General features: G+C 41.9%; 2 protein-coding genes across 2 annotated transcripts in view; both read left to right on the forward strand.

The window, feature by feature from the left end:
- Window positions 1-5,365, forward strand: part of mccc2 (methylcrotonyl-CoA carboxylase subunit 2) — a 69,356-nt gene extending 63,991 nt beyond the window's left edge. Inside the window, exon 17 of the mRNA XM_078397060.1 lies at window positions 5,149-5,365. Coding sequence (XP_078253186.1) covers window positions 5,149-5,266 — 118 coding nt within the window. The 3' untranslated portion in view covers window positions 5,267-5,365. The remainder of the gene's footprint in view (window positions 1-5,148) is intronic.
- A 13,992-nt stretch (window positions 5,366-19,357) lies between these two features.
- Window positions 19,358-23,303, forward strand: LOC144592468 (cocaine- and amphetamine-regulated transcript protein-like). The gene is made up of 3 exons (XM_078397061.1): window positions 19,358-19,557; window positions 20,795-20,878; window positions 22,817-23,303. Exons 1-3 carry the CDS (start codon window positions 19,417-19,419, stop codon window positions 22,922-22,924), a joined length of 333 nt encoding a protein of 110 aa, XP_078253187.1. The 5' UTR covers window positions 19,358-19,416; the 3' UTR covers window positions 22,925-23,303.
- The last annotated feature ends 405 nt before the right edge of the window (window positions 23,304-23,708 follow it).

Consider the following 23,708-nt stretch of genomic DNA (forward strand, 5'->3'; position numbering starts at 1 on the left):
GTTTGTTTCATCCCCGTTGGTGATAAACCCGATCACCGTAGTGTCGTCTGCAAACTTCACAATGGTGTTGGTGTCGAATGCAGGAACACAGTCGTGTGTGAAGAGGGAGTAGAGCATGGGGCTCAGAACACAGCCCTGTGGTGTGCCGGTACTCAGGGTGATAGTGGAGGACAGGTGCGGGCCCATTCTCACTGTCTGCCATTCAATCTATTTTTCCCTCTCAGCCGCATTCTCCTGTCTTCTCCCCATAACCTTTGATGTCCTTACTAATCAAGAACCTATCAATCTCTGCATTAAAAATATCCAATGATAGAGAATGCGGTGAGGAAGAAAGAGTGAGAAAGAGAGAAAAGCGAGGGGAGAGGAAAATAAAATAAATGGAGGAGAGAGAAAGGAGGTCAAAAAAGGTGAGATATAGAAAGTGGTCAAACTTGGCTCTCTTTAACAAGAAACTTCTGGAAGTGACCCTGCGATAATAAGAGTACTAAGGCAACATGGGGGAAAGAGGTAAGGAAATAGGTCACAAATCAGTCATGAGCTCATTAAATGGCAGAGAGAAACAAGGAGTTAAATAGCCCACTCCGGTTTTTGTGTTCCCAAAATGCACTAAACCTACTTTTAACTACAATGTAATATGCCTGGGAAAGAATACATGAATCAAGTGATGTTAATGACTTCATTTCTTTCTGACATTTTTATATTGCAATGTAAAAACAGTGAAGGTAAAAAATGATACGTGTCGTGATTTTCCATAATCTGACGCTGTTTTAAATGCGCACGAGTCCAGAACTGCGATTTGGAAAAAATAATGTTGTGTTTATTATTTTAGTTCATTCACATAAACTATTCTGCAAACCAAATTTTTGGGTAGTGATATGTGAATTTCTGTGTCAGATTGGTCATAATGCTAGGGTCACCTGCATTTAAAGAGAGTGGATAGAAATCTAGCAGAGTTTCAAGATCCAATTGCTTTCATAGTATATGATTTGTATTGAATCATTATTTAATCCTTAAAACATTACTTGTGTGTAATTATTCCCTTTTTTATTTATTGCAAAATGCCAGACTAATTTATTTTCACCATCTGCGGCCATTAGTCCATTTGCTTAGTTATAATTGGGAATAGATTTTCAAATGACATTTGTGTGACTCACTACTTACGCAATAGTGGTGTTAACTCTATTCATGATGGATTTTGATATATTTGGCAGCTGTAAAGGCTATATACCTTCGATTTGTACCAGCATCTGCAGTTATTTTCCTACACAATAATGGGATGTGTGCATTTGAAAAATGGGCCAGAATGGGTCATGCTCAATGCCACTTATCTAAATTAATTATCTTACGCAGAAACAAGGAACTGCAGATGCTGGTTTACAAATAAATGACACAATGTGCTGGAGTAATACCTTCTGGCATGTGTACCTGTCCCTATACCTCCTCCCTCGACTCCAGTTCTTTTAGGTTAGGCAGAGATTCACTTGCACCTTCTCCAACTGCATCTACTGTATTCGTTGTTCAAGGCGTGGACTCTCACACATCGGCGAGACCAAACATAGACTGGGTGATCGTTTCGCTGAACACCTTCGCTCAGTCCGCCTGGACCTACCTGATCTCCCGGTTGGCAAACACTTTAATTCCCCGTCCCATTCCCACACTGACCTTTCTGTCCTATGCCTCCTCCATTGTCAGAGTGCGGCTAATGGCAAATTGGAGGAACAGCATCTCATATTTCGCTTGGGCAGCTTACAACCCATTGGTATCTCGACACAAAACGTCACCCATTCCTTCTCTCCAGAGATGCTGTCTGTCCCGCTGAGTTACTACAGTATTTTGTGTCTACCTTTAGTATGAATATTGATTTCTCTAAATTCAAGTAACCCCTGCATTCCCTCTCCATCCCTCCCCCACCCAAGTCGTACTAGGTTCCCACTCTCACCAAGCAAACTGCTAGGAACGCCATTTTTGGAGATGCTCAGACTATGGCTGCGTAAATAAATGAACCGAGGTACAGCAGTTCCATTGATCTGGACAATGAACTGGAGGCTGTGATGGTAGGTTATAACAGAGACATACACCACTCATTTCACCCCTGCCATTGTGAAGAAGGTATAGGAGCCCGAAAACTGTAACATCCAGGTTCAGGCACAGCTTGTTCCCATTAGCCATTAGGCTATTAAACACTACAACCTCAAATAAGCTCTGAACATATACTATTATTGTTTTATGAGAGTGTGTGTGTATATGTATGCATATATAACAGCCTGTGAATATAAGTTATATTATATATATATATATATATATATTATATATATACACACACACACATACACACACTGACCTTTTTTTGTTTATTATATTGTTTACAGTGTACTACATTTACATATTCTGTTGTGCTACTGCAAGTAGATGAGATGTAATGCTGAGGCTCTATAAGGTGTTGGTCAGGCCGTATTTGGAGAACAGTGACCAAATTTGGGCCCCATATCTGAGGAAGGATGTGCTGGTTCTGGAGATGGTCCAGAGAACGTTTACAGGAATGATTGCAGGAATGAGTGGGTTAGCATATGATGAGAGTTTGACAGCACTGGGCCTGTACTTGCTGGAGTTTAGAAGGTTGAGGGGGACCTCATTGAAACTTACAGAATAATGAAAGGCATAGATAAAGAGGATGTGGAAAGGATGTTTCCACTGGTGGGAGAGTCTAGGACCAGAGGTCATAGCCTCAGAATTACAGGGTGCTCTTTTAGAAAGGAGGTGAGGAGGAACTTCTTTAGTCAGAGGGTAGTTAATCTGTGGAACTCATTACCACAGAGGGCTGTGGAGGCCGTCAGTGGATATTTTTAAGGCACAGATAGACAAATTCTTGATTAGAATGGATGTCAAGGGTTATGGGGAGAAGGCAGGAAAATGGGATTAAGAGGCAGAGTCGATTCGATGGGCCGAATGGCTTAATTCTACTTTCACTCGTGAACTTGTGAAGTAAGAATTTCATTGTTCTATCTGGGACATAGGACAATAAAACACTCTTGACAAAATCATGTATGGGGGACAAAAAGAGACACACTGGTCATAGCGACAGAGCGCATTTTTGTGACTTTAAGGCCTTTTCATTGGCTTTTCTGGAAAACTGACGCTCAAACAACCTTGAGAAAGCTGGACACAAACATGCAAAGCAAAACCACATTGAAAGATTTTGGAGATGAAACCGATTGATGATTAAGCTGGTAACATTGAAGGAAAGGGCAAACAAGGGTAGTTTTGCTGTTGGAGATTGATAACTTTGGTTGCAAAAAAAACACGCTAGATGATGAAAGGAAATGACTAATCTTGTTAGGTACTCTGAGGCCAGGAACCAAAGTTGGGTAGTCAGCAGTTCAGTGAAACTGTGGTCAAGGAAGTCTTTAAATGTTCTTGCATTCTTTCCTTAAAGTACACTGTAATCTTCAGTTGTTTCTTGGTGGAGAGCAAGAAAGCTCTGCCACAGAAGGCAGTGGAGGGCAATTCACTGGATGTTTTCAAGAGAGAGTTAGATATAGCTCTTGGGGCTAACGGAGTCAAGGGATATGGAGAGAAAGCAGGAACGGGGTACTGATTTTGGATGATCAGCCATGATCATATTGAATGGTGGTGCTGGCTTGAAGGGCCAAATGGCCTACTCCTGCATCTATTTTCTATGTTTCTAAGCCTATTAAATGTTCCTTCCTTATACAAATTTCTCCAAGTGCTTCTCTCTATATATTATTTACATCTTAAAACCCATATGCCTCGCTTGTAATACAATAAGTCATATTTCCCTGTTCACAGTTTCAAAATCTTTAAGAATAAATTATATAAAGTTCCAATCTCTATCCTCTTACCTTTAAACAACCATTGTACATCACAGCAAATCTCATTTTGCAGTAGGTTTCTGCAGCTTCACTGTCCTTATCATAGGACATCTAAAAATGCTGAACGAAGAATCTGAGATTTATCTCCATATCTAAATGTAACAGAAAGTGAAAATCAAAAACAATGCAGATGCCAGAGATCTAAATTAAAGACAGAACATGCCAGAACGACCCAGTATGGCAGGCCACGTTAATGGGAAGCAAAACGGAGTCTACATTTCAGGGGGGAAAAGGAAAGAAGCAAACTGCTGGAGGAACTGACTCGCCTGGTCAGGTGGCACCCACAGGCACAAAATAGAGAAAGGATATTTTGGGGTCAGGTGCCTTCTTCAGATTCGTGTTCTGAATCAGTTTTGATGAAGGGTCATTGACCAGATGCCCCAACTACACTAGTCCCACCTGCCTGAGTTTGGCCCGTATCCCTCTGAACCTTTCCTATCATGTACCTCTCCAAATGTCTTTTAAATGTTATTATACTACCTGTCTCAACTATCTCCACTGGCAGCTCATTCCATATACCCACCACCCTCTGTGTGAAAAAGTTACCCCTTGGGTTTCTATTAAATTCCTCCCGCCCCGATCTTAAAGCTATGTCCTCTGGTTTTTGATTCACCAACTCCAGGTAAAAGACCGTGCATTCGCCCTATCTATTCCCCTCGTGATCTTATGCACCTCTAAGAATACCCCTCATCCTCCTGCACTCCAGGAAATACATTCCTAGCCAGCCCAATCTCTCCCTATAGCTCAGGCCCTCAAATTCTGGCAACATCCTTGTAAATATCTGCACTCTTTCTAGTTCAAAAGTGATGATTTGTAATTGATTGCTCTATTGTAATGAAAAAAACAAATTATGTGATGGTTTTCATTTGATTGGCTTGCCTTGTTATCTACTGTAATTTAGAAATGCATCATTATTTGATACTACAGGTCTATGTATTTAATAGTTAGATCTGATTACTGTCTATATTGTTGACATCTTTGGAATGTTTTTTTGAGGTACTTCTCTGAGACAGCCAGAAACTGAACCACATCAGTATTTAATTGTAGTGTGTAGAAAGAAACCACAGATGCTGGTTCGCACCGAAGATAGGCACAAATTGCTGGAGTAACTCAGCGGGACAGGCAGCATCTCTAGAAAGAAGGAATGGGTGACGTTTCGGGTCGGGACCCTTCTTCAGATTTTTAATTGTACTTTACTTAATTGTATTTAATTGTACTTTAATTCTTACTAATTGAAACCATTTTATTTTTGTTTTAGACTGTGGGACGACGGCATAATTGACCCTGCTGACACAAGGCTGGTGTTGGGTCTGAGCCTTAGTGCTGCCCTCAACGCACCCACAAAACAAACAAAGTTTGGAATCTTCAGGATGTGAAAATTAGCATTTATTTATGAGACAGAACATTTCCCAAATTTCAAAGTAAAAAAAAAAAAGCTGTCACTTTTTTGTGTAATAAAAGTTACACTTCCAATACTGTTTGACTTATTTAAAAATTGAGAATTGCTTGTAAATGTACCAATATGTGCTGCATTATTTTGGCCAGTAACTATGCCAAGCTAAGATCATTCAGATATGGACATAACAATCGCAGGCAGCTACTTGTGTGTACTCATCGATCTCGGCCTGGATGGAGTCAGTGGTATTATGTCGTTTAACTGCCATTGATAATAGTTTATACATCGAGCTATAACATTCATCTTCATATAAATAGTTTATACATCGAGCTATAACATTCATCGAGCTATAATATTTATGATATCTACTATACTTTTGTCAATCAGCTAATGGCAAGAAAGTAAGCATGCACTAACTCCTAACTATTCAGCTTATCTGTCCTCATGATTTAAGGGATTGGCATGATCAGTGGAGTTTACTAATCGTTCACTCCCACTCCATCCCTGTAATATTTGGCCTGTCAACTTGTGTGATTTTGGCCGTAGCTGATTTTACAACATTATAGCAATATGATTATTGGGATGAATTTTTAATGATTTTCATGTTCACATTACAAAAAGGTCAATGGAGGTTGTATCTCATTATCACAGTAGTATGCTAGATTAAAATACTTACTATCCCCCTGCAAACAAAAGCTTTTTGAACCATCGCTGTTACAGGTAAAATCACATGAAAACCTAAATGAGTCTGAAAAAATATTTTAAATGCTGTTTTGTATGGGATTTATTGTCTTAATATCTGAATATTATCTTTTCCTGATGAAAACCATGCAGTTTCACTTTAATCAGTTGCCTGATTGTACAGAGTCAGGAATCTCACTTCAAAATGACAGGGATCAGTGAACAGGGTAAACATACTATACCAGAAAAAATTGAATTAATTTTGCTTTGAAATGAAGAATAATGGACATAAAACAAACTAAATAATTATTATTTACGAGACCCATAAATTAAACTTACAAGAAGGCTAACTAAAACTGTTAAAAAAAGGTGTAAAAACATTCATTAAAAATGTTTTTTTTATAAATAGAGCTATGCAGTATAATTGGAACATAGAAACATACAGCACATGTACAAGCTCCTCCTCCTGCAATATCATTGCCAAACATAATGCCAAGATAGACTCATGTTGTGCCTGCATACGATCTATATTCCTCCATTTCCTGTATATCGATGCGCCTAGCTAATAACCTCTTAAACACCACCATCATATCTATCTCCACAACCAACCCTGGCAACACGTTCCAGGCACATAATCTATGTTAATAAAAAATCGCCCTGCGCATCTTTAAACTTTGCCCCTCTCACCTTAAAGCTATGCCCTCTAGGCTGGCATTTCCACCATGAGAAAAAGGCTATAACTATACCTTATCTTTGCCAAATGTAATGGCATGGATATATAATGAACTTTGACTGAACCTTTCTGTATCAATAATTTTCCATTAATATTGTGTTCAATTCTGACCAACAAATAAAGAAAGTAAATCCTAAATTTGTTTGAAAAACATAGAACAGTACAGCACAAGAACTTTGCCCCACTATATCAGTCATTCATGACGCCAAGACCATTACATACAGTGAGTGCTCCATAATGTTTGGGACAAAGACCCATCATTTATTTATTTGCCTCTGTACTCCACAATTTGAGTTTTGTAATGGAAAAAAGTCACATGTGGTTAAAGTGCACATTGTCAGATTTTATTAAAGGATATTTTTTATACATTTTGGTTTCACCATGTAGAAATAAAAGCTGTGTTTATACATAGTTCCCCCATTTCAGGGCACCATAGTGTTTGGGACACATGGCTTTACAGGTGTTTGTAATTGCTCAGGTGTGTTTAAATGCCTCCTAAATGCAGGTATAAAAGAGCTCTCAGCACCTAGTCTTTCCTCCAGTCTTTCCATTATCTTTGGGAACTTTTATTGCTGTTTATCAACATGAGGACCAAAGTTGTGCCAATGAAAGTCAATTAAGCCATTGTGGCGCGTCGAAAAATGCCCGAAATAAAGGCGAGGAGCCAGGTATTTCGGGAAGTTTGATTTTAATATGTTTGCTAGACCGGTCAAGTCAGCCAGAGTGAAATCGCGCCCAAAACCTCGTCCTTTATAAACGTAGCAAAGGGCCGCCTCCCTGGACCGGTCCATTCTCGTGCCGAGGGGTCGGTAGTGGTATGGCCTGACCCTTGGGAGCCGCCACACCATTATGAGACTGAGAAACAAGAATAAAATTGTTAGAGACATCAGCCAAACCTTAGGCTTACCAAAATCGACTGTTTGGAACATCATTAAGGAGAGAGAGCAGTGGTGAGCTTACTGATCGCAAAGGGACTGGCAGGCCAAGGAAAACCTCCACCGCTGATGACAGAATTCTCTCTATAATAGAGAAAAATCCCCAAACACCTGTCCGACAGATCAGAAACACTCTTCAGGAGTCAGGTGTGGATTTGTCAATGACCACTGTCCGCAGAAGACTTCATGAACAGAAATACTGGCTACACTGCAAGACGCAAATCACTGCTTAGCCGCAAAAATAGGATGGTCAGGTTAACGTTTGCCAAGAGGTACTTAAAAGAGCAACCACAGTTTTGAAAAAGGTCTTGTGGACAGATGAGATTAAGATGAACTTATATCAGAGTGATGGCAAGAGCAAAGTATGGAGGAGAGAAGGAAATGCCCAAGATCCAAAGCATACCACCTCATCTGTGAAAAATGGTGGGGATGGTATGGCCTGGGCATGTATGGCTGCTGAAGATACTGGTTCACTTATCTTCATTGCTGATACAACTGCTGATGGTAGTAGCATAATGAATTCTGAAGTGAATGGTGGAGTAGACTTTTGATGGAAGGAATAGCATAATTCTGCTGCTAGAACTTATGAACTTATGAGAAGAGAACATGGGATGGGTTTAATGTTTCATTCAAAAGATGCCTTCTCTCAACACACCACCACTTGAATACAACATCAAATTGTTAGCCTAGATTCTGTGCTTGTGTCTGGATTGAAATGTGAACCTGTGACCACCTGATTTTCAGTCAAGAATTATATCACTGAGCCACAGATGACAAATTACTTGCTCAATATTATTGAAGAAATGATTCTACCATGTGTCATGAATTGCCAGATTTTTCAAAGGGCACTTATTTTATTTGACTCATCCTGTCTTACGCTTTCCATTGGTGGCTTTGTTCTAATTCCTCAATTAATCAGTTGGAAATCCCAGCAAAACCTCTTTTGAAGTGACATCTCATTCATTATAAAGAGAGAAGGAAACCATTCTGGTCAATTTAGCAACACTGGCTTCCAGGAAGCAATCCTATTGATCCCATTCCCCTTTTCCTTACTTCAGTTTATTAATTCAATTTAGTTTATTGTCATGTGTACCGAGGTACAGTGAAAGGCTTTTGTTGCATGCTAACCAGACAATGGAAGGACAATGCATGACTACAATAGAGCCATTCACAGTGTACTGATACATGACAAGGGAAAAACGTTTAGTGCAAGATAAAGCCAGCAGTCCAATCAAAGATAGTCTGAGGGTCACCAATGAGGTAGATAGTAGTTCAGCATTGCTTTCTAGTTGTGGTAGGATGGTTCAGTTGTCTGATAACAGGAAGAAACTGTCCCTCAATCTGAAGGTGTGCGTTTTCACACTTCTATACCTTTTGCCTGATGGGAGAGGGGAGGAGTGTGCGATTCGTCCTTGATTATGCTGCTGGTCTAGCCGAGGCAGCATGAGGTATAAATGGAGTCAATGGATGGGAGGTTGGTCTGTGTGATGGTCTGGGATGCGTCCGCAATTCGTTGCAATTTCTTGCGGTCTTGGATGGAGAGGTTTCCAAACCAAGTTGTAATTCATCCTGATGAAATGCTTTCTATAGTGCATCGGCAGAAGTTGGTGAGAGTTGTTGGAACTTAATCTCTTTCACTCGTAGCCAGCTGTTTCCACTTGACATTGGTGGTACATTATTGGACATGAGCCTGTAAGAAGCACTAATTTACTGAAGCCAACTGACCCATGAGTGTGATGTTGGAGAAAACAAAAGCACCTGAAGAAAATTCACGCAGTCAAGAAAACTCCCTGCAGACTGCATCAAGAACAAAAGTGAACTCAGATCCCTGGAGCTATGAGGCAGCTGCACTAACTGCTGCACTGCTGGGTCAGCTTCAGTCTGTGCAATATCATACAAAGTGGTGGTTGAGCAAAGCTACTATTGTGTTCTGGCGGCCACTGGTTACAGATTGATATAATACATCTGGATCATATTACTGAGGCCATCTGGACATTAGCAATGCCCTGGAGGATTATGAACTTGCCTGGTTCAGGTATCAGGCAGGGAGTTAACTTGGTTCCATATAGTAGCCAAAACATTATGACCACCGAGAGGTGAAGTGAATAACATTGGTTATCTTGTTACAATGGCACCTGTCAAGGGGTGGGACATATTAGGCAGCAAGTAAGTTGGAGTGTTGGATGCAGGAGAAATGGGCAGGAGTGAAGACCTGAGCGACATTGACAAGGGCCAAATTGTTATGGCCAGACGACTGGGTCAGAGCATCTCTGAAATGGCAAGGCTTATGGGGTGCTTCCGGTCAGCAGTGATGAGTACCTACTGACAGGGGTCCGAGGAGGGACTATCCACAAACTGGCGACAGGGTGTTAGGCGCCCAAGGCTCATCGATGCGCAAGGGCAACAAAGGCTATCCTGTCTGGACCGAACCAACTGTGGGAATACGACAAGCCGGTGGAGGGAGTGTGATGCTCTGGGCATTGTTCTGCTGGGCAACCCTGGGTCCGGCCATTCATGTGGATGTCAATTTAACACGTGTCACCTACCTAAACATCGTTGCAGACCAGGTACACCTCTTCATGGCAATGGTATTCCCTGATGGCAGTGGCCTCTTTCAGCAGGATAATGCGCCCTGCCACACTGCACACATTGTTTGGGAATGGTTGAGGAACATGATGAAGTGAACATGATGAATTTCTCCAGATCTCAATCCAATTGAGCATCTGTGGGATGTGCTGGATCGACAAGTCCGATCCACAGGGGCTTCACCTCGCAACTTACAGGACTTGAAGGATCTGCTGCTCATGTTTTGGTGCCAGATACCACAGGACACATTCAGGGGTCTTGTAGAGTCCATGTCTCGGCGGGTCGGCGCTGTTTTGGTGGCACACGGAGGACCAACAGCATATTAGGCAGGTGGTCATAATGTTGTGGCTGGTCAGTGTAGATGCAAGTATAAGACTTTAAACTTTCCTGCTGATCAGAAAACCCCTTTGGTGCGGCTGTTTATTTCTCTGACAGACGAATGTCAGGATAATACTCAGTTAATAATACTCTATGTTTAAATTATTCCTTCAGCAATAAATTGATGGAGGTAATTATAATGGAGGTGGACTGTGTAGGATGAGGTTTAGCTCAAGGTCAAAGATGAGGATTCTGACATAAGAAAGATGATAAGGAAAGAGTTGGTGCCTCTGTGCAGATGTAAAACCTGTTACTACATGATATCGCCAAGTCATGGCATATGCACAGAAGAACAAGGATAGGTTTTTGTGGGATGCTATTGATAATAAGGCAATGGCCAGAGGAGAATGTGTTACTAGCGACACCATGCTTCCAATTAGATGGACAATGGTGGAAGCAGGCAGGGGGAATCCACTGAGGAGAGGTAGAAGAGTACAGTGTCGTAGGCCAAGTCAAGAGGTAATAGAAGGATCCATGGGGTAAATATAACAAGGTCACAGGCACAGAAAATTTGATTCATAACTTTGATTAGGAAAATTTTAGTGCAGTGGCAGATAGGAAGGATTTAACCACTGGATTGTGGAAAATACATGCTAAAGAAGAAAGGAAGTTTGCAAATGACATGGCACTTTGAAAGGAACAGAAAGACTGAGAATTGATATTGGTAGAATGAACCCTTGACAATAATATACCAAAACTATGTGTACATGCACTCGCTAACAAATGGTATAGGACCATTAATGGTCAGCAATTTTGTGGGAGATGGATAAGTGAGAGTGGAAGTGATGGAAATGGAGATGAGACTGCGACTTGAAGAGTATGTGGGATTAAGGCAGGGATATGCTTTATGCTTGCGAGCAAAAAATATGCAATGTGTAGGCAGGAGGGTGGTCAGGTGGGGGTTGTATCTGGAAGATAGTTAACTGAATAGATGATATTCATTTCAGTACTTTTAAAACCCATGAGCTTCTCCCCCTTATTTGAAATGGGAATAGTGGAAGTAGGAAGGAGGAGTTTAAAGAACTTGTTGGAGCAGAGAAAAGCAATCTAGAGCTATCTTCCTTTTGTAAATGGACCTTCTGCATTGCCCACCGCATTGTTATTGTAGACAAGAACAGTTAGCAATTAGTTCTGAAATATTAAATGATAAAACGTTCACAATATGTACTCTTTCCCACTCTAAAATGTAATTTTGATCTGTTTCAGAAAGTATTGGAAAAATAATTCACGGGCTTGTGGCATTGGTTATAAACTACCAAACATTGCATTCTCACTGAGAAGAAGGAATTTACACTTAAGGTATTTGGCAGATCTAACCATCCCTCCTTGGAAGAGGAAACAGTGCACTTTATGTTCTAAGCTGCATTGCATATTAAACCAGATGTGAGATTACTGACCATTCACAGAGCCACTCTGACATAAGTCTCCTCAGATATTCACAGAATGCTTACAGCCATTTGACCTGTACAGTGAAAAGCTTGGTTTTGCATGTTATCCAAGCAGATCAGATATACCATTCATAAATATAATTATCATATCATATCATATCATCATATATATACAGCCGGAAACAGGCCTTTTCGGCCCACCAAGTCCGTGCCGCCCAGCGATCCCCGTACATGAACACTATCCTACACCCACTAGGGACAATTTTTACATTTACCCAGCCAATTAACCTACATACCTGTACGTCTTTGGAGAACGCAAACTCGGGTACAATAGATTGATCAAAGGAGAAGATACAGGGTGCAGAATATAGTTCTCAGCATTTGTGGTTCCACAGACAAAGTCCAATGTCCTCAATGGGTAGAGGTGAATCATACAGTATCCCAGCTTATGGAAGGACTGCTCAGATGCCCAAATACAGAAGGGATGAAGCTGTTCCTGAGTCTGGTGGTGAGCACTTTCATACTTGTTCTGTAAGAGCAACACAGTTATTCTCAATCCACTGCTTTAGATACTTTAGAGATACAGCATGGAAACAGGCCCTTAAGCCCACCGAGTCCACGCCGACCAGCGATCATCCCATACACTAGCACTATCCTACACAATAGGGACAATTTATAGAGGCCAATAAACCTACAGACCAACATTTCTTTGGTATGTGGGAGGAAACTGGAGCACCCAGAGCTAACCTACATGGTCACAGGGAGAACGTACAAACTCCCTACAGACAACACCCACAGTCAGAATCTGTGTCTCTGCTGCTTTAAGACAGCAATTCTACTGCTGCGCCACTGTGCCGCCCACTTCAGAAAGGTGAAGTCTGCAGACCAGACTTTCATTGGGGGGTTGATGGTGGAGAGAGTTAGCAGCTTCAAATTCCTGGGAGTTAACATCTTGGATGACCTGTGCTGGGCCCAGTACATAGAGAAGGTATTTATCAGCAAGGATCCCCACTATCATGCCCTCTTCCTGCTGCTACCATTGGGCAGGAGCTACAGAAGCCTGAAGTCACACACCTGCAGGTTCAGGGACAGCTACTTCCATGCAACCATCAGGTTCTTGAACTGATTCTGCATCATGCTAATGCTACCTCTGCAGTGGAACTCTACGCACCATCTCTTTCAAAGCCATGGACCTTCTCTTGCACTGCCTTATACGGCAAATTGTGTTTTGCACTAAACAGTCTCTTTAATTTTCACTCTCCTGTATAACTTGTAAATAATGTATCTATAATATATATTTTGTGTGTTTAGCTGAGTCTATGCGCCTGTCATGATGTTGCAAGCAACATTTTCATCGCAAAAAGACACACAGTGCCAGAGTAAGTCAGCGGGTCAGACAGCATCTCTGAGGAACACGGATAGGTGACGTTTCTGGTTGGGACACTGTTCAGACCTAAGCCAATGGAAAAAAAAGACTTTGTGTCTCTTTTGGCAAACCAGCATTTGCAGTTCCTTGTTTCTAAGATATTCATTATACCTCTCAATACTTGTGCGTATGACAATAAATGTGACTTAAGTTGACTACTTATTCATGACCTCTGGAAAGGAAATAAGAAGGAATTTCTTTAGTCAGAGGGTGGTGAATCTGTGGAATTCATTGCCACAGAAGGCTGTAGAGGCCGTCAATGGATATTTTTAAGGAGATTGACAGATTATTGATTAGTACGGGTGTCAGAGGTTATGGGGAGAAGGCAGAAGAATGGAATTGAGAGGGAAAGATTGATCAGCCATGATTGAATGGCGGAGTAGACTTGATGGGCCAAATGGCCTAATTCTATTCCTGGAACTTATGACTTGACTTTAAGTTAGGTTTATGCTAATTTATCTTCTGTACAGCTAGAGAAGCAGGAGCAGTTAAATAAATATGTTGAGAGAACACATGAAAGGTAATGTATAAGATTGCTGGTGTAAAAAGGCCAATCTAGTAAGATCCCTCCCCCAGCCCCTAGATCTCCCTCCTTTGTCCCTTGAGAATTGTGTCCTTGATTTAACCATGCGCCTTTTAAAATCCAATTATTGCTAATCGATCATACATGCATAAAACTCTGGTTATTTTTTATCAGATTTTTTGGGCCATCATCACTCAAAGTTGAATATGATTGTCCTCTCAGTGGTCCCTTCTGAAGGCTGAAGAGGCCAATCTTGAGCTATGGACTTAGTTGTCATGTGGGATGTGCAGGTGGTACATCTGTCCAGGTGGACACCTGTGGGTAACGTCTTTTAACGTGGGGCGACTGTTGCACAGACACCCACCACACGGTCCTTGACAAAGACAGACTGCATGGACTCCATGACGGTTTGGATGTGTCTCCCTGCTTCCGCCTTCTTAGTCATTGTGAAGATCCATGTGCAGTCCCCTGTCTGTTTCACCATTGAGGTCTTCCTCTTGGGCTGTGCTGGCTCTTGATCTGCCTGCCACACAATAGTCTCAGATGGATTAGCTCACAGGATGTTGACACACACAAGCTTCTCCACAACGACAAATTGAACAGGATATACTCTTTGGGTACACCCTTGATCACATGACTAGACAGCAATCTTTGTCGTAAAAGATCACAATCCTTATTCACAGGTGATCACCGATGTCATGGTGCTCAATATAATAATAATAATAATAATACATTTTATTTGTCATATGTAGGTTGGCACAGGGTCAACGGTACAATGAAATGTATTTGACAAGACAACGGGTCACCTCAGCAGTAATATTCCAAGGATAAATAAGATTTTTAAAATGACATTAGTAAGGTAAAAAGACAATATTAAAAATAGGTAAAAAAGACAATATTAAAAATAATCAACATATATGATTTGAAATGTGTTTATGAGTTCAAAAGCCTGATGGCCTGATGGTAATAACTGTTCTTCAGTCTGGTGGTACGCGCAGCCATACTCCTGTATCGTCTGCCTGACGGTAACAAGGAGAACAGCCTGCGTGCTGGGTGGTTGTGGTCCTTGATGATGCTGCGTGCCTTCCGCAGGCACCGCCGGTAGAAAATGTCCTGAATGGCCGGGAGACAGTTGCCAGTGATGTGCTGTGCCGTCTTCACCACTCTCTGTAGTGATTTGTGGCTGTGGGCAGAACAGTTCCCGTACCAGACTGTAATGCAGCCCATCAGCAGGCTCTCGATGGTGCATCTGTAGAAGTTTGTGAGGATGCTGGCGCAATATGTAAGCACAGTTGTACATAATCATCATCATCATCATATCATCATCATATATATACAGCCGGAAACAGGCCTTTTCGGCCCTCCAAGTCCGTGCCGCCCAGCGATCCCCGTACACCCACTAGGGACAATTTTTACATTTACCCAGCCAATTAACCTACATACCTGTACGTCTTTGGAGTGTGGGAGGAAACCGAAGATCTCGGAGAAAACCCACGCAGGTCACGGGGAGAACGTACAAACTCCTTACAGTGCAGCACCCGTAGTCAGGATCGAACCTGAGTCTCCGGCGCTGCATTCGCTGTAAAGCAGCAACTCTACCGCTGCGCTACCGTGCCGCCCATTAATGTTCAACATTACATACATCCACATACATGGGAGGGGAAACCTTATGTTGAGAGGTGAATCATTTTGTTGAGAACAGCGAAGGACTGTTGGGAATGATATTGAAACATAGAAACATCGAAACATAGAAAATGTAGGCCATTCGGCCCTTTGAGCCTGCACCGCCATTCAATATAATCATGGCTGATCATCCAACTCAGTATCCCGTACCTGCCTTCTCTCCATACCCCCTGATCCCTTTAGCCACAAGGGCCACATCTAACTCCCTCTTAAATATAACCAATGAACTGGCCTCAACTGCCTTCTGTGGCAGTGAATTCCACAGATTCACCACTCTCTGTGTGGAAAAAAAACTTTCTCATCTCGGTCCTAAAAGACTTCCCCCTTATCCTTAAACTGTGACGCCTTGTTCTGGATTTCCCCAACATCGGGAACAATCTTCCTGCATCTAGCCTGTCCAACCCCTTAAGAATTTTGTAAGTTTCTATAAGATCCCCCCTCAATCTTCTAAATTCCAGCGAGTACAAGCCGAGTCTATCCAGTCTTTCTTCATATGAAAGTCCTGCCATCCCAGGAATCAATCTGGTGAACCTTCTCTGTACTCCCTCTATGGCAAGAATGTCTTTCCTCAGATTAGGAGACCAAAACTGTACGCAATACTCCAGGTGTGGTCTCACCAATGCCCTGTACAACTGCAGCAGAACCTCCCTGCTCCTATACTCAAACCCCCTCGCTATGAATGCCAACATACCATTCGCTTTCTTCACTGCCTGCTGCACCTGCATGCCTACTTTCAATGACTGGTGTACCACAACACCCAGGTCTCGCTGCATCTCCCCTTCTCCTAATCGGCCACCATACAGATAATAATTCAGAGAACATTTATAACGTTGTTGGTGCTCTGTACGTGGTGACTCTTCATACTTTGTGTAGGGTATGTAAATCAAAGAATCTCACTGAGACATGTCACATGTGATAATGAAGTATCAATGAATCTCACTTAAGTAAATAAAAGTGAAGCGTTTTTGGTACATGCATTGGTTTAGCCTTGTGCATTGTTCCTAAATGGTTAGTGATTTAGACACATCTTGAATGTGACCAGGCTAATCTTACTGGAGAAAAACAAGGTACACACTTAAGATCTTATCAGATGGACACAATTCACACAGATTTAATTAGGCCAACATCTGTAATAAAATATCAGATAAAAGGTTGCTATTTAAACCTATTTCTGCAAATTTAGCAGGGAGAGTTTCTTAAAATTCGATTATGTTTAGTGCCATAATAAAATCCATGAAATGGCTGGCAAATGGTTAGCATCTAATTTAATAGTATTTAATAGGAATCTGAGGAGTAACCTTTTCACAAAAAGGGTGTTGGGTGTATGGAACAAGCTGCCAGATGAGGTAGTTGAGGCTGGGACAGCCCCATCGTTTAAGAAACAGTTAGACAGGTACATGGATAGAGACATAGACATAGAGACATAGCAAAATAGGTGCAGGAGTATGCCATTCGGCCCTTTGAGCCAGCACCGCCATTCACTATGATCATGGCTGTTCCTGCTTTCTCCCCATATGCCTTGATTCCGTTAGCCCTAAGAGCTATATCCAACTCTCTTGAATACATCCAGTGAATTGGCCTCCGCTGCCTTCTGTGGCAGAGAATTCCACAGATTCACAACTCTCTGGGTGAAAAAGTTTTTCCTCATCTCAGTCCTAAATGGCCTACCCCTTATTCTTAAACTGTGACCCCTGGTTCTGCACCTCTCCAACATCTTGAACATTTTTCCTGCATCTAGCCTGTCCAATCCTTTAAGAATTTTATATGTTTCTATAAGATCCCCTCTCATCTAAATTCCAGTGGATATATCCATTGAATCCAGTGGATAGGACAGGTTTGGATGGATATGGACCAAACGCGGGCAGGTGGGACTAGCGTAACTGGGACATGTTGGCCGGTGTGGGCAAGTTGGGCCGAAGGGCCTGTTTCCACACTGCACCACTCTATGACTCTATGACTATGCTTTCTGATTGCCCCGTTAGATATTGGTAAGGTGCATGGGTTCGCCATGAACTTGCTTTTGCCTCGGTTCATTGAGGTATGTCCATTGGCGTGGGGATGTCGACATTAAATAAATATGCACCAAAGCGCCTGGGAGTGCTTTAATTGAAACTTTCCCGGGAACTGTTCTTCCTGTACACAATATATATTCTTGAGAACTTATCACCTCGAGTCTGCACCAAGGGGGGAAATGATGCGGAAATACAATGTTTCTCCAGCGTTGTTTGAATTGAAAACCGCATCAAACTTCGGCCAGCTACCCATTATATCTAACTCTACAAATATTGAAAAGGACGACGAGTCTGTTATTGGGAGATGGACACAAAATGCTGGAGTAACTCAGCGGGTCAGACAGCATCTCTGGAGAGAAGGAATGGGTGGTGTTTTTGGTCGAGACCCTTCTTCGGACTGTTATTGAGGTTTGGCAAACACAAGCCTTGCTCTTCGGAATTGCTAAAAACCCATTACTCTGGAAGGTGTCAACCGCCAACTGAAATAAACTGTGTGTGAATGCGAACTTCTCCTTTCTGCAATTCAATGTCCATCAGATGTTTTTTTAGCGTGGACTCTGTTGTTCGGTATCTGTACCCACGATATTAAAACCAGTTGGCAAGAAATCTCAGAGACTCCCTTCTCTGCAGATTCTACCCGGGACGTCAATTTTTTGCGGACTGATTGTGTGAAATCATTCGGGCTTTTACATTTTATTCGAAGTGAATTCCGTGAACATTTGACTGCATATAAACCTCGCGGGGAGATATCTAGACCCTGCGGGGACGGTGATGCTTGGCTGGAAGCAGACTTGAGGCTCGATAACCCACAAATGATTAAATTAAAAAATAACTATATTTTAACGACGTAGTCGAGGACAAATTTTAGGGTCAATAAAGTCTATGGACATTTGTCCGGTTCAGTATCTGTTATTAAAAAGATGAATTGGTCTTTAAGGTACCATTGTGGTCTATCTTCTATTTTTAAGCATTATTAAACTCTGATACCTAGGGTTCTATATAACTTACAGTTCGAGTCGATAAAAGACACCAAGCATTTCAGTGAAGTGCTAGGATTTGGTTAATCGGTTTAGAAAATATTCTTTTGATTGCAATTTTACATGTAATTTTTCATTCTTGCACTTTGATAGCTTCTATAACAGTCCTTGGCATGAATATAATCCTCGCATCGTTTATTTAAAAAAAAAAAGAACAACACTGTTACATGAAATAGATAGTTGTATTTAATTATTGGTGGGTTAGAGTATTTTATGCTCAAACGTATAAAAATCTTGCGATGTGTACGCGAACGAACCTCGAACCTAAGATTACAACAACAAGCAGACTTTATACCTTCCCTTTATCTCCGCAAGCATCTTGCTTTCAAAAGTATACCACATACCTTGTTGCATCTAATGTCCAAAACACTTTTCACCATCATTATTAGTCCCTGCAAAAAAATATAAAAAATCATTTCTCCCACCTCCCCTTTGCATTTGACACCTTTATCTGTCCTTACATACGCGGGCGATAAATTGCCCTGATATTGAACAGTAATAAGTCAATAGTCGCTTCGCCTGCTCTCCCAGGAGAGTTGCTTTCTTCAATGACAAAAGGACCGCTCTATTCCGCACTTCTTCGTCGCTGGCATTTGCGTTGATTCTGACGTCAATGTTGCAAGCAGCTGATTGATTATATTTTTTTTAGGGGGCTTGTTTACTTTATCTCAAAAGTTCAGTTCGCTATAAAAAGGGCGGCAGAGTTCAAGCCTGGATACTTCTTCGAGGCGGCCACATCTTCAGCACCATGGAGAGTAGCCGACTCTGCCTTCTCACTCTCCTGAGCGCCACTCTGCTCGTCTCTTCCAACTGCCAGGAATCCGACCTGCAAGCCAGATCCCTGGACCACTACTCGGTTAAAGACGACTCCTCTCAAGAAAAGGAACTGGTATGGTATCGTCGTACTTTATCTACTTAAAAAAAACAAAACCTGTTTCTAAATTTAAAAGGCTTTTGGACAGGTACATGGCTAAGAATGGGTTAGAGGTGTATGGGCTAGTGGGACCAGCGTAGATGGGGTATGTTAGTCGCCATGGACAAGTTGGGCCGAAGGGCCTGTTTCCATGCTCCATGGCTATTTATTTGTGAGGAGGATGGTGGTATTAGAGGCTTGGGGGGTGGGGTGTTGGAGAGGTCTTGAAGATATGGGGCAAATGCAGGCAATTTGATTAGTTCAGAATTACGTGGACTAGTTGGTCTGAAGGACCTGTTTCCTTGCTATAGTTCTTTTGGAGTCCTTTCCAGGACACTAAGCCATTTGAATTTAAGCCAAAACATTCAACATAGCACAGTATGTCACAGCTTAAGGATAAGGGGGAAGTCTTTTAGGACGGAGATGAGAAAACATTTTTTCACACAGAGAGTGGTGAGTCTGTGGAATTCTCTGCCACAAAAGGTAGTCGAGGCCAGTTCATTGGCTATATTTAAGAGGGAGTTAGATGTGGCCCTTGTGGCTAAAGGGATCAGGGGGTATGGAGAGAAGGCAGGTACGGGATACTGAGTTGGATGATCAGCCATGATCATATTGAATGGCGGTGCAGGCTCGAAGGGCCGAATGGCCTACTCCTGCGCCTATTTTCTATGTTTCTATGTTTCTAAAGTGTTCAAAATTTCAGTCACAGATAAGCTTGAGAACAGAGCGACGGGAAGACTGGGGATCAACAGATATATGTTGAAAGTTGGAAATCGCTTTTTTTGACTGTCTCCCTGGTTTATCGCACGAGAGACGGCAGATGCTGAAATCTTGAGCAAAACACTAAATGATGGAGGAACTCAACGGGCCAGGCAGCATCTGTGGAATAAATGGACAGGCAAGGTTTCGGGTTGGGACCCTTCTTCAGACTGATCGAGTAGGGGGTAGAAAGATGGAAAAGAGAGGTGGGGGCGGGACACAGGCAGGCAGGTGATGGGTGGATACAGGTGAGGGGGTTTCGATTTGGGAGCTGGATGGTGCGAGTGACAAAGACGAGAGAGATGAAAAGGACGCATGAAGGTGGCAGGTGAGGAGAGTGGGATGTATTTGTCAGGTCAAAGCCGCTCAAGTCATTCTCTGGGAGGATGCTTTACTATTCCGTCCGCTCTTCCCCAGTATCGGTTACAATGTGATGGTCTTTGCTTGTGTGCAGATTGAAGCCTTGCAGGAAGTTCTGGAAAAGTTGAAGAGCAAACGGATGCCAACCTACGAGAAAAAGTTCGGAATGGTCTCGATGGTAAGAATTTCAGTGCAAGTGATGGAGAAGATTCCTCCTTTTTACACCAAAGCGTTGCTCTGTCTTCTGCCTTTAAGAATCACTGATCCAGCCCTCTCCCCATCACCCTAACTCCACACACACGCACACACCACACACACACACACACACACACACACACCACACACACGCACACACACACATACACACACAACACCACACATACACACACACACACCACACACACACACACACACACACACACACACACACATACACATACACACACCACACATACACACACACACACACACACACACACACACACACACACACACACACAACACCACACATACACACACACACACACCACACACACCCACACACACACACACGCACACACACACACATACACATACACACACCCACATACACACACACACACACACACACACACACACACACACACACCGCTCACACCCACTTCCTAACGCACATACACACAGTATCGGCAACAATCTTGTGTTCCGGTGTAACAGGTAAACAGCACTATCTATATTCGACAATCTGCCCGGTGTAACAGAAGATAGACACAAAAAGCTGGAGTAACTCAGCGGGACAGGCATCACCATCTCTGGAGAGAAGGAATGGGTGGCGTTTGGGGTCGAGACCCTTCTCCAGCCGTCCACACTGTATCACTCTATGGCTCTATGTATGTAGCGGCATTTTGGGTCACGTCGCCTGTTCTTTTTCTCCAGAAATGCTGCCTGAGCCGCTGAGTTACTTCAGCAGTTCGGTAGAAACCAGCATCTGCAGTTCCTTCCCACACAAAATCTTACTTGAAACTGTGAAAGAACACGATTCTTTTTTCATTCTCTTAATGGATGCTAGGGTAGTCTTGTTTAAATTAGGACCTGTCAGAGGGAGGAAGTCTCTGCTTCAATTGTTCGTTTATGCTGGAGGAGGTGCTAGGAAGATCACAATTGTTCCAGGAGCCCCCTTGGAAATGGGAGGTGGAACATTCAATTGATGGAGCACTTTTGAAAAGTGATCACTTATGGAGAGTATTTATTCACAAAATGATGGAGTAACTCAGCAGGTCAGGCAGCATCTCAGGAGAGAAGGAATGGTTGACGTTTTGGGTCGAGACCCTTCTTCAGACTGATGATGATCTCAGACTCCTGAGATGCTGCCTGACCTGCTGAGTTACTCCAGCATTTTGTGAATAAATACCTTCGATTTGTACCAGCATCTGCAGTTATTGTCTTATACTTGTGGAGAGTAGATGAGATGAGAACGCCATTGATTTCACGTGCTACATTTTCTTTGTTTCCCTATATCTTGTTTAGACCCAAGATTTAGATTAATACAGAAAAGGTAAATGCTGCCAATGTACACCAAGGCAACTAACAATTTGTTCCATATGCCTCAATATCTTGTTTGGGCCCCAGTTTTAGTGTAATACAGAGGAGGTAACTGCTTTCAATGTACTCATAGACAGCTAACAATAATATGGCTATACTCCAGAAAGAGTAATTCACTTCAACAACAAAACCCAAAGAATTGAGAAAATTTGGTTTTTTTCCCCCTTGCACTGTAGAATATTTTCTGGAATTAAATAATTTTTCTGCCAGTGCCAATCAACATGATATACGGATTTGTTTTATACCAGTCTGAAGAAGGGTTCTGATCCGAAATGTCACCCATTCTTTTTCTCCAGAGATGCTGCCTGAGTTACTCCAGCACTTTGTGTCTATCTTCGGTATAAACCAGCATCTGCGGTTCCTTCCTACACATGATAACGTTTATCATTGACTGCATGGAACTTGAACATTGCTTGCTTGAATATCTAATTGATTCGTATCAATTTAGTTTGTTTCATTCCATTTTCAATGTACCTCTTGGTATTATATCAGAATGGAAAAAAAAGTTAACGATGTTTTTTTTCTTTTTTCTTAGTGTGATGCTGGGGAACAATGTGCCGTGAGGAAAGGGGCCAGAATTGGAAAACTCTGTGACTGTCCCAGAGGAACCTTCTGCAACTCATTCCTCTTGAAGTGTTTGTAGAGAGCAAAGGCCAAATCTGCGCATTTGCAACACATCATTGTTTCAACAGTATTTAAACACTTGAAATTAATCTGGCCTATAAAACATAATCTATTTACCAAAAAAAAACAAAGAACGGTGAAATGCATGGACTTGCAATTCTACAGTCTTGTAGATCTAGTGTGGGAGATAGTAAATCATGTTTCCACCTTTGCTCAAGTACAATTGTGTCTTTTTTCTTATGGTTAAAAAAAGTTGTTTCTGCCTGTACCAGTTAATGAGTTACAGATATTTCACAATATGCTAAATGTTTAACTTTCAGTCACAGAAAGGTGTGACGCGTTTATAATACTGTATTTTTGTATTTAGAATGCATTAAACCTACTAATAAAATCAGTTCTAGGCATCGTTTGACCTGTCGGGTATCTTTTTTTTCAGTATAATACAAAATCTAAGTATAAAGAAAGCTCACAGATTTTTATAACATCTTTATATCTCTTTGAGTCTAAATAATGCAAGTGATATAAATACATTGCAATGGTAAAGACCATTTAAATTTTTTCTTTAATAAATAACAATTCCAAATGCAAACACATAGAAACATAGAAAATAGGTGCAGGAGTAGGCCATTCGGCCCTTCGAGCCTGTACCTGCCTTCTCTCCATACCCCCTGATCTCTTTAGCAAAAAGGGCCATATCTAACTCCCTCTTAAATATAGCCAATGAACTGGCCTCAACTACCTTCTGTGGCAGAGAATTCCACAGACTCACCACTCTCTGTGTGAAGAAATGTTTTCTCATCTCA

Source organism: Rhinoraja longicauda, chromosome 3, assembly GCF_053455715.1.
Source record: "Rhinoraja longicauda isolate Sanriku21f chromosome 3, sRhiLon1.1, whole genome shotgun sequence".
In the NCBI taxonomy this organism is placed as follows: Eukaryota; Metazoa; Chordata; class Chondrichthyes; order Rajiformes; family Arhynchobatidae; genus Rhinoraja; species Rhinoraja longicauda.

Excerpts from the sequence above, each read along its gene's own strand:
- LOC144592468 (XM_078397061.1), top strand. The coding sequence starts at position 19,417 with ATGGAGAGTAGCCGACTCTGCCTTCTCACTCTCCTGAGCGCCACTCTG. Across the intron at positions 19,558-20,794 it reads CCTCTCAAGAAAAGGAACTG|ATTGAAGCCTTGCAGGAAGT; the intron begins GTATGGTATCGT and ends GCTTGTGTGCAG. Across the intron at positions 20,879-22,816 it reads AGTTCGGAATGGTCTCGATG|TGTGATGCTGGGGAACAATG; the intron begins GTAAGAATTTCA and ends CTTTTTTCTTAG.